At 35.5% G+C, this 12,109-nt stretch overlaps 2 protein-coding genes across 2 annotated transcripts; both read left to right on the top strand.

Annotated features, from left to right (window-relative positions):
- Window positions 1–299: 299 nt before the first annotated feature.
- On the top strand, window positions 300–2,109 carry si:ch211-277c7.7 (uncharacterized protein LOC100538111 homolog). The gene is made up of 4 exons (XM_051127011.1): window positions 300–753; window positions 847–905; window positions 987–1,101; window positions 1,698–2,109. Exons 1-3 carry the CDS (start codon window positions 420–422, stop codon window positions 1,098–1,100), a joined length of 507 nt encoding a protein of 168 aa, XP_050982968.1. The 5' UTR covers window positions 300–419; the 3' UTR covers window position 1,101; window positions 1,698–2,109.
- A 6,310-nt stretch (window positions 2,110–8,419) lies between these two features.
- Window positions 8,420–11,180, top strand: msx2a (muscle segment homeobox 2a). Its single transcript, XM_051127904.1, has 2 exons — window positions 8,420–8,805; window positions 10,204–11,180. The coding sequence occupies exons 1-2, from the start codon at window positions 8,508–8,510 to the stop codon at window positions 10,656–10,658; spliced, it is 753 nt and encodes a 250-aa protein (XP_050983861.1). The 5' UTR covers window positions 8,420–8,507; the 3' UTR covers window positions 10,659–11,180.
- The last annotated feature ends 929 nt before the right edge of the window (window positions 11,181–12,109 follow it).

Below are 12,109 nucleotides of genomic sequence, written 5' to 3'. Positions count from 1 at the left end.
GGTAGATACCGAAATTTGGCTCAGAAAAAGATGAAGAATAATATTCTTAAATAGTAGATCAGTAAGTTGGCTTTCTCAAGCCAACTTAATAACAACATCTGGAAACAATTGACTTTCATTGTATTGGGGAAAAAAGATTGTGTCTTGTGTTCCAAACATGATGTCATACGGGTTTGAAATACAAAACATGAATTGCCATTTTTTTGTGTTAACTATTGCTTTAAGAGCTGGTCTTTGCACGTCGCTCGTCCTTGTGCGTGCCTTCATTTCAAACCTGACGTGACCGTTACAGAGCTCGACCTCTTCTGGTGATAATTGTTAGATTTATTAAGTTTAGCTTTAGTTAAGTTTCATAATATTGAAACAAAACTTTTTTGAATAACTTAATACAGCTCTAACGTGTGGTGTCGTTGTTAACAATGGCAACTTTCCGTAAATTACTGTACGTACCGCGCTTCGACACTCAGTCGCCCCAAACTGACAAGGAATCGGAATATAATGGAGAAAACAACAAACACCATAAAATAAGTAAGAATTTGAACGGGTGGGCTCAAGATGCGACTCCCTTACTCTTCTCCGACGTTAGAAGTCCCGAAATAACACCATGGTTTTCAAGGAAGGTGAAAGCGAACAATCTTTTGAGGATTTACGCCAATATGAGATCGACGGTTAATCTGAGGGCATCTAAAGGCGGGAAATCGCTGCGCGCCAAACGCGTCACCCGCGAATGTGCGCGAGGAGTACAGCCACACAGTATGTGATTTTAAACGCACATATTTTTATATAATACTCTGTTGAGTATACCATAATGAGTTCAGCTGCATAATTGCTCTTTGCTTTTTATAGGGGGCTCATCTGATACTTTTGGATTCCCAGCAATAGATGCTCAAACAGCAGAGGAAATGGTGGGTTGGGTACAGTTTCAGCATTTCATGGCATTTAATTTTCATTATCAAGATTTCTTTTATTTTCTATGGCTATGTCAGTCCCGATCCCAAACAAAACAGGATGTCTTGAGGACTATCAAGAAAATGGTGGAGGAGAACAGGGTCATCAGACAGCGGTTACTCACCTTGAGGCAGCAGAGCCGAAGCAAATAAGGTTTGCCCGGTTAAAATGGATAGTTCACCCCAAAATAAAAATAAAAAATTGTCAACATTTGTTCACCCTTATGATGTTCTATCAGGGGTGTCCACTCCTGCTCCTAGAGGGCCAGTAGGGTCCTGCAGAGTTTAGCTTTAGCTAGCTCCTTCACATTTGCTTGGAAGATTATCAGTCTGAAAGCCTTAATTACTGTGGTTCAGGTGTGTTTAATTAGGGTTGAAGCTAAAGTCTATAAGACTTCTGAAACAGGTTTAGATAACCCAGTTCTACACCAATATTATTATTATTTTATATATTTTTTTTCATGGAGCTCAAAAGGAGAATTTTTTAAAGAATCTATGAACTGCATATTGACCACATGTGTCAAGCTCCCAAAAAAATAATAAAATTCACTTTAAAATAGCCATAAATATCGGTGTGACTCTGTATATAAATAATTTTGGCCATATCAGTATGGTGTTAGGAACAAGCTGAAATTTATGCATGAGAACAAACTGTGTGAAAAACACAAGTTTTTACTGTTATAGGTAAAATGCAAAATCCTTCAAGTAAATTGATTTTCATTTTGTAATTCTTTTACCTTTCAATTTCAGGTGGTACCACATGCAGTGCATTTTCCAGAGAAATTAATGAAAGTTCAAATGGCACAATGCTGTTCATAATATGCCTTCATAATAATAAGTTATAAGAATGTAAAATCTCAATTCTTAGGACTTAAAAAATGAAAAATTTGTGGAGGAAATGAGTATGATTTACGGATGACCACTAGATGGTGATATTTCCAAATTAAGAGCAGCTACATAAAGTGTAGCAGGGCTCCCACTTTCACACTCTCCATTTAAAATATACTATATGTATTAGTTGCTGGTTTTGTATTTACATTTTTAACATTTATAAAAAGAATGGCCTTCTAATGTGTCCATTCATTAACTTTACAGGACTACGTTCATCACTCTTTTGTTCGTTTCTCACTTGTAGTGTTACTATTTAAGCTTTATAGTGACAGAATGTGTTGTTATTGGATGTCAGGTTGTTTGTAAAAGAAAAATGTATTTATTTATTTATTTATTTTACTGACTCTAGAGGTTTCAAAAAGCAACAAAAGGTAATGGGAAAAAAAAGTTCTTTAATTGCATATCAAGCTGTTTGTAAAAAAAAAAAATGCTTATTAAAACACTGAAAACATTCTATTCCATTCTATGTTTTAACTAATTCTAGATGTTATAAAAAAGAATTCACTGAAAACAATTGTCAGTAAATGTTTTACCCACAATAAAATTGCATCGCAATCCCAGCGTAGAAGGAGCTCAGCATCGTGCTTCTGCAGGTTGTGGGTTTGTGGCAGAAGTCATCAAATAGAAAAGCTATTGTTGAGAACACGATCTCATACATTGAAATTGAAATTGAAATGGATAAATCATGCTGTCAAGTCAAGTCTGTGTAATGAAAGCAATAAACCCAAGGCTTGATTACAGACAATGCTTATAGTTTAGGCCCCTCTCCTGGGCGCCTGTGATGATTATGTGTTTTCCTTGAGCATCAGCTAAATAGCAGTGGGTAGATCTCTAAGATTAAATGCAGGTTAAGTGCAACTACTGTAAATGTTTGTTGTAGATTAGGATAAATTATAGAACTCAGGTAAGAAAGGGAGCAGTTGCTCGGGGATGTTTAGATCTGACAATAACCAGCTAAACATGTATTTCGCAATAGATTATATAGCTCTTACAACGTGTTTGGTTCTTCAAATTAAATATCTCACAATGAATCACAAAGGATTGAACTGAACTGCCATAAACTGTTAAAGTCCAGAACAATGAGATGCAGTTATGCATGACAGCGTGACATGCAGGCCTTGCACATTTGATACGGATTCCAACACTGAATTAAGCTGTAATTATTTTCACCACCAGGCTCATTTAGGTTCATGTGTTGAAACATGCTAAACAAGTGGAGCCACACCTTCTCTTTAGCACTGTTATGAGTCCTTAGCCACAAGCAGGGGTTGCTTAATGTAATTTTTATAATGATGTGCGGATAAACATGGAAAACACAAATTATCTCTCACAGGATAAGATAGCAATATTGGACCACACGGCATCAATGTACACAATTTCCACACACAGTATGACAATTGCAACTCTTTCACGCAAGCATCTTGTTCTTTTGTGTCCATTTTATTTTGTTCAACTTCATTCAGGTTTATTTTTATATCTGCTTTGTCATAAATCAATTAAATGTATTGCTTGGGCAGCAGATATAGTGTCTTCTGTGACCAGCCCTGCTTTATTTTCCCTTTGAATTTAGCTTCAAAGGGCTCATTGAACTTCAATACAATACAGTTTTTCATTTCATGTATCTTCTTTTCTCCCTTGTACATCCCTATCAGGTATTTATCATTCTTTCCACTTCTTCTTTGGCGTTCAGATTTAATAAATTGTGTTAAATGACACATTATGTTATAATTAGCTCTAGTAGACAGATGTAATCTCTTCACTTCTTCGTCTTCCGCTCTCAACTTTGCACTGGCTTGATGTGGTTGGATGCACACAAAGCAGGACAAAGACAATGACAGTGACTCAGCTTTGCGCTACCACACACCTTATGCTACTGGTTACATTTGCACATCTTTTCCCTCACAGCGTATTTCCTTTTAACGACAGCATCCATAATTAATGAAATATCACCCGTTGAACAACTGGAATTAGTTCTGAGGCTAAAAAGCTCTTTGTCTGAGGCACACGGGAGGAGTTATTGTGAAAGCACAGGCGCTTTGTAGTTGCTTCTTGAACATTGTTAATACCACCAGTAACAACTGAGTGCTGCAATTGTACCTGTAAATATATTGCACAGATTCAGGACTGGATTCAGTGCTGGGTAGTAACTGATTACATGTAATCTGGATTACGTCATCAGATTCCAAAAATTAAGTACTTGTAATTAGATTACATTTTAAAATGCTTATGATCAGATTACACTTATTTTTTACGGATTACATGATTACCTATTCACACAAAGGCAGTTGTTTAATTTATTTAATGATTTTGATTAAAAAGAATTAAAAACACTACGAGTCAAAAGTTTTTGAACAGTAAGATTTGTAATGTTTTTTAAAGAATTGTTTTCTGCTCACCAAGCCTGCATTTATTTGATCCAAAGTACAGCAAAAACAGTAAAATTTTGAAATATTTTTACTATTTAAAATAACTGTTTTCTATTTGAATAAAATTTAAAATATGATTTATTCCTGTGATTTCACAACTGAATTGTTAGCATCATTACTCATCACATGATCCTTCAGAAATCATTCTAATATTCTAATTTGCTGCTCAAAAAAAACATTTATTATTATTATTTTGAAAACAGCTGAGTAGAATTTTTTCTCAACTGTTTTAAATATTGGTAATAATAACAACAACAACAACAATAATAATAATAATAATAAACATTTCTTGAACAGCAAATCTGCATATTACAGCATTATTTCTGAAGGATCATGTGACATTGAAGACTAGAGTAATGATGCGAAAATCCAGCTTTGATCACAGGAATAAATTACATCTCAAAATATATTTAAAAAAAAAAAACTGTTATTGTAAATAGTAAAAATATTTCAACATTTTACAGTTTTTGCTGTACTTTGGATTAAATGCATGCTTTTAAATGCATGCATGATTAAATGCATCTGAAATGCATGCTTTTTAAGCAGAAGAGGCTTTAAAAAAACATAAAAAATTTGACTGTTTAAAAACTTTTGACTAGTAGTGTATGTTTTACTTTTTGTTGTTTTTTCATCAATGTAGTATGCAATAATCACATTTAAGTCAAAAGTAATCGTTAAGTAATCAGGAAGTAGTCACACTACCTTTTGTGTAATCCAGATTATTACTAACTACAATTTTCGCATGTAATTTGTAATCCGTAACAGACTACAATTTGTAAATAACCTACTCAGCACTGTTGGTCTTAGTCGTGCTTTGGTGTGGAAAAGCCCAACATGACCAAATTGTGAATGATATACAACTACGATTTAAGACTGAGCACAGACAATAAGGCTTCATTTAATAGACGTGAACCACTGACCCTGGCTGACGGCAGTCTCATTAACCAGTGCTTTACGGCTTTTAATTCACTATGTGACAGAGAGCAATAAAATTCCCTGTACCTCCTGAATTATAAAACATGTTGTAAAAACGTCCTTGACAGCAGAAACCACAGGGTTCAGTTGCTTGTGTGAAGAAAACACCACAGTGCCACAAATCTATAAAGAATTCCTCAAAATCTGATGCTTAGAAGCCACACCAAAACGATTCTCAGGAAAATTACCTTATGTCATCTTAACTGCCACCATGCAGGTGTAATTGCATATTGCCGTGAGGAAACAGAACGGTGTCAGGAAGAAGCCTTCAAGCGCTTTACATTGTGCAAGCGCTGATGAGGGTGTAATAAGAACCTGGATCCATATAGCCAAGAGGGACACAGACAGGCCGTCCAGCTGTGTCAGAAACATTAGGCTCACCATGCATGTTTCATTTGGTATGTGAACTACTCAAACTCACCGCCACTTCCAAGTTCAGTCACAGTGTAGTGGCTTCCTTCTTGACTGGCACTGCATATTTCATCGAATGGGGTCTGCTGGATAATGCTATCAAACAAACACCATCCGGGTGCAGTTGTGCTGAACATCATTCTTGAAAGCCATGTGAAGAGCCTCATCTGGTGTTTTTTTTTTACATAATCTGAAAAATGGGGTCAAGTTTGATATTGTGCTGCATTTATGAACTGAATGTTCCCATAGTGCAGTTCAACCCTAAAAGTGGGGCCGTCTGCCGCATCAAATACTGCGCCTCTAGGGACATAAATTGTGCATAATGGTCTGCTTACATTTCAGCGTAGCTTAATGAAGAGAAACGAACTGTTTAAAGGCAATGAACAGTGAAATTGTTATGAGATCCAAATTGAAATATTTAATTTTGTATATTTACAGAATTTCAAATTAAATAATGCAACTGTAACTCTTGGCTTCTTTACTTTTTTTTTTTTTTTTTTACATGCAAATTATGTTTCCAAGCATTTCAGCAGTCTGGTACAAAATTATCCTTAAATGGTTTAATTAGCACAACTAACAGGATTCCTTTTGTGTTTATGCTTATTTATAAATATACTGTTTATAAAGTACTATTCAGATCTTCCTTAAACCTTAATAGGTATGAAGATTTCTAAATCCAAAGCTGATTTGTGTAGTACTCAAAATGATGTAACTGCAGATCAAATTATGTCATTCTCTGTAATCCTGGCACAGAATTATGAGCCAAAGTAAGCACAGAAATGATGGCTGAAGTGGTTATAACATGCATGTGAATTCTCTAAAATAATACAGAGCTTTGTTAGTCTTCATTTTCCCATTCTCAGACTAAAATAGCAGTTTGACTTTGTTTGGTTTTGCTTGGTCTCCGTTTCATTTGCTCACCAACCCTCAAAAGCAGTCTGGGCAACAAACAATTCCAAAAGTAAATTCACTTTAAAGCATGTTGTAAACAAGAACCGATCAGTGTGAGTACTAGACGTTTACGATTTATTTGACATGCCAGGTGCATAGTTTGTGTCATGCTTTTTTAGTTCATATCATGTTTGTATACAAAAGTAATTAAAACCAAGTTGTGAGCATTGCTTTCTAATTAAAAACATTTTCTTACAGAAAAAAAATGTATCTTTACATAATCAAATCTTCAGTATCTGAACAGGTTTTCCAATGACTAGCAGTTCTGTAGCAGTCATTCCTTTTGGCCCGTACTGTATAACAATCTGCCTTGTCTACAGCGCCACAGGCCACAGCAGCCAAATCCTTGTCAAGGATTATCTGCTAAAACTTCCCTCCGGTGTCGACCCTGTACATAGAGTTTGTACTGCATATTATGTGACAGTATTGGCAAGAGTGAACTTCCTGACATTTTCTCTTTTTCCACTAATGAGCACTATATACGCCATTCTCGCCAACATACTTAATTCTCCAGTTTAACAATCTAAAAGACGCCACAAAGGAACACAAATTACCCTGATTTTTAACCTCAGGAGTGCACCCTAATCACTGCTATTACAGAGGGGAATATGTAAAGGTGAATGCTAAAATGATTCCCAAAGCGTTTAAGTATAGAACGCAAGTGATGCGAACACAGTGATTCATAAAGCTTAATGAAGCCATAAGCCAAGGCCTTTGCCACAGAATTAAACCTGTCACGATTACAGAGTATGACTCCTCTGGAGAGCTGTAATAATGGTGCAGGAGCCCAGACTTGGTGGAGACACTTAAGTGTTAGTTTTGACAGGACTGACTTGTACTTCTGCATTCTCTAGGAATCAAATAATTACCACAGTGCAATGCAAATCCTGCAGTGGGAAAAAGGAGTTGCATGTTAAGTTTGTTTTGCATTACATTTGTTTAGATTTCTTGGATAAATCGAACCGGGAAGCCGGAATTGCCCACCGAGCGCACAGAGATTCCGTTTTCATAACAAACCTTTTCCATCAGTTAAGATTGTTTTGACCTATGTTTTAATTTCAGTGCACTTCATGGCATATTACTTGTGAACTCCGACAAGTTCATACACTTTAAATTGACAGACTCGGGCTATATGAGTGGGCGCCATACACCTTTGAGAGGGTAGCAATTTTCCGGTATTACGCTTAAATCCTGGTAAAAAAGAACCGGATTCCAGGAGCCTAATTACAAGGTGTTAATAGCAACAACAATATAATTACAGTAATTTACACACTAGCCTGAAACCTTTATTCCCCTCCAAATGTATGTCACAAATGTTATCATATTTCAAGTTTTGCTGTTGCTGTGTTTACACTTTGATAAACTGCTGTATGTTTTTCTAAACATTTTAAAAACATTCGGCAACTTTAAGTTCTCAGTCTATAAAATGGTTATTGTAAACATGAAGGGTGAGTATATGAAGTAGCTTGATTGTGCATCTTAAAATGAACAAATTACTGATGTGAGAGCGATTTGAAGAAAAACTGCAACCCTAATTTTAGCTTACATATATTTCCCCACTATAAACACCACATTGTGCTCTAAATAACCTCTTTATCCATCAAGAGTATCATTTAACGGCTCAGGAACTTGCTGCAGATCTCCTGATGAGGCAATCACCCGTTCACATCACTAAAAACACTAATTCTGTGTCAAAAAAAAAAAAAGGCTGTCTAAGTAGGCGGCTCTCTAGGATTTGAGACGCAGCCTCTGAGTGAACGGTGATTGGCTCAAACTTTGGATAGTCTTGTAACTTTTGTCAACTTATTGTTAGTTATGTAAAAGTTAAGCAACGGAGAACAAGCGCGACTACGGGTTCCTTCTCAAGTTTCCATGTGGAGTATAGTTATAGGTATTTATTCCCGGAATGAGTTCAGATAATTATAAAGGTAACGCGTCTTCCGATGAAGAAGATGATGATCAGGGTTCACGGTCACCTCCACCGGAGCGTTCAGTCCAGACGCAGAGTCTCCCGTTCAGCGTCGAAGCCCTTATGTCGAAGAAAGGACGGAGTGAATCAACTTCACAAGAACCGATTCACATGCCATGCATGATAAATCCGGATGATCGATCGGTGATATATTCCGAGTCAGTGGATTTCCCCAAACGCTGTGAATCTGTCAAAGAGGACTCTTCCTGGATCAACAAACCCAGATTATCACCACGTAAGTTGCCATATACTATTTGGACAATTAAATAATAACGTCACAATGTCTGAATGACATTATATTAGATATAATATAATTGTAAGCAATCTCAAAACTAACTTTTCTGAGCCAGTTTTGCAATCAACTATTGTCAAAATAACACAGGTCTTAATTATAAATTATATATGTGACCAGGCATGATCTGAAAGCTGAATAAATAAGCTTTCCATTAATGTATAGTTTGTTAGGATAGGACAATATTTGGTCGAGATACAACTATTTCAAAATATCTAAATATTGAAAAAATCGCTTAAAACATGTCCAAATTAAGTTCTTAGCAATGCAAGTTTTGATATATTTACTGTAGGAAATTTACAAAATATGCAATATGCAAACAAAATTTTTGGCATAAAAAAATATTTTTTGGTTATTGATACAAACATACCCGTGCTACTTATGCCTGGTTTTGTGGTCTAGGGTCACATATATGAACACTTCAGGTGCAAAAACCTCAAAGTACATCTGAGATTTTTCTTTTAAATGAGCATTTTTATCTCCTGTGGAAATAAGGCATTCAATAACTGGCTAAAAACTTTTCTTTGCCATTAAAGTGAAATTACTGAAGCTAAACTAAACAAAAGAAAAATCTCAGACGGACTTAGAAGTTTTTGCATCTGCAGTCTTCATATTTACCTTTTTATGTAAAATATATTTGGATATGTGTAAGGAATATACATTGTCCCCCCCAAAAAAAATATGTTTTAAAAATGTTTATTGTCATTAGACAACAACATTTTTAAACCAAGTGACAAGCACAGCATCGAGACAAAAAAGAAACCAAATTCATTATTTACAAGCATAGAGAGTAAGTCTGATTTCCAAACCACGTATTCAGACACATTATACAGTAGATTTGTGACCACGGACCACAAAACCAGTCATAAGTAGCACAGATATATTTGTAACAATAGCGAAAAATACATTGTATGGGTCAGAATGATTGATTTTTTTTTAATGCCAAAATCATTAGGATATTAAGTAAAGATCATATTCCTTGAAGATATTTTGTAAATTTCCTACTGTAGATATATCAAAACGTTTTTGATTCATTTTATGCATTGCTAAGAACTTCATTTGGACAACTTTAAAAGCCATTTTCTCAATATTTTTATTATTATCTTTTTTTGCACCCTCAGATTCCATATTGGTTGTATCTCAGCCAAATATTGTCCTATCCTAACAAATCAATGGAAAGATTATTTATTCAGCTTTCAGATGAAATCTCAATTTCAGAAAACTGACCTGACTTATGACTGGTTTTGTGGTTCAAGATCACATATGACCTGGTGTGTGTACTTTAAACAAACGAGTCGTGTATGAGGTGTTTATGAGCCAATTTATGAACTAATTTTACAGGACCGCAGAGTCCCGCGGCATGCACTCTCCGAAAGCACAAGACGAACCGTAAACCCCGAACCCCTTTCACCACAACTCAGCTCTTGGCCCTGGAGCGGAAGTTCCGTCAGAAGCAATACCTGTCCATCGCAGAACGTGCCGAATTTTCCAGCTCTCTCAGCCTGACCGAGACCCAGGTGAAGATCTGGTTCCAGAACCGAAGAGCGAAGGCCAAGCGGCTGCAGGAGGCCGAGCTGGAGAGGCTCAAAATGACCAGCAAACCCATCTTACATCCCGGCCTCACTCTGCCGTTTCCACTCTGCACGCAAACCCAGACGGCAGCTCTCTTGTGCGGACAGTCTTTCCCCTTCAGCAGACATATGCTGCCTTTTGCACCTGTAGGAATATACTCCACACCGGTGGGTTACAGCGTGTGTCCTCTCTCCAAAGATGGCTTCTCTGTGGAGCCAGTCTAAAGGAACATTCATGGAAACACCTCTGGTTCATCTGCTGGACATACTGACATTTTTATGTTTGATGGGGAGTAATAAAATTTTACATATGCTTAGGATTATGTTCATTTTTGTTTTAAATTTTCGTTTTTAAATGCGACATTACACTCTTAAAAATTAAATATCCAAAAAGAGGTTTTCACAGTGATGCTGTAAGAACCATTTTACTTTTAGAACATTTAGAATCTAAAAGAACCTTTTAAACAATGTTCAAGTTCCATGGATGTTAAAGATTCTTCACAGAATGAAAGATTCCAATAAAGAATCTTTTTTAAGAGTGTAATCTACTTTGGAAGCCACAAGGAACAAATGAAATGTAAACTTGCAGGTTTGAGTTTTTTTCATTTTAAAGTGTCACAAAATGTAATGCCATTCTTGTAAGCCTTCTTTAACTTCCAAGGCATTTTAGAAATATTATATGACCCAATATTTTGCATTAAAATATTGATCATAGTGTGATTTTGAGTCACACTAAAGAAAATGTCAAAGTATATTAATTATTTGACCACTTTTACTTACGAATAAAGTATATTTGTTTGACGAATCCAAATTCAAATGTGTTTATGTCAGCAACCTAAGTTGGTCTCACTTTATTTTAAGGACCAATTCTGACTATTGACTAACTATTAACTATGCCTTTGCCTTATAATTACCTGCTTATTAATAGTTAGTAAGGTTGCAAAGTTTAGATATGCAGTGAGGGCTCTAAAATCAGGGTTCGTAAGGTGCTTAAAGTATTTGAATATGACTTTTTGAAATGGAAGGCCTAGAAAACCCTTGAAAATAGAAATATTTCTGAAGAGGTACTTGAAAAGTGTTTGAATTATTTAAAGACAGTGTGTCTATGAAATAAGTGTTTAATTCAAAATACTTATTTTGCTTATTTATTAATTGTTCTACCTATTGGCTTGTGTTTTTTTAATGTCTAAATCTACCCCAACCCCTTACTATAATACAGTTTTATTGTTGTACAGTGTGACAAAAAATAACGTTAGATTGATGTGCGCATGCCCAGTAGCTGTGTTCCTTCTAGCCTTAACCGACTTAGTTAGAGAGTTCGCGAATCATCTGATTCAGTTCGAGACTTCGATTCAGGTTCGCGAATCATTTGTTTGAGATGAGGATTTCGGAGTGGTTTCGTTTTTTTTTTTTTTTTTTTTTAATTAATTAATTAATTTATTTGTTTATTTATTTTTTATTAAACTATAAAACATCAAACCATTAAGGCAGTACAGTTACAAATACTTTACGAAAATGAACCATGGTTTTAAATTAAAAAGACACTGATTATTTTTATCTGTACGAACCATGTAAATATGGTCATGCAGAATAAGACATTAATATGTGCTTTATAAGTACTATTCAACAGCCAATATCCTGGTAGTTAATAAAGAGAATTGGTTCTTAAAATAAAG

Source organism: Labeo rohita, chromosome 14, assembly GCF_022985175.1.
Source record: "Labeo rohita strain BAU-BD-2019 chromosome 14, IGBB_LRoh.1.0, whole genome shotgun sequence".
In the NCBI taxonomy this organism is placed as follows: Eukaryota; Metazoa; Chordata; class Actinopteri; order Cypriniformes; family Cyprinidae; genus Labeo; species Labeo rohita.
The sequence above is the reverse complement of the archived record's forward strand: the minus strand, read 5'-3'. Positions and strand labels throughout refer to the sequence as shown.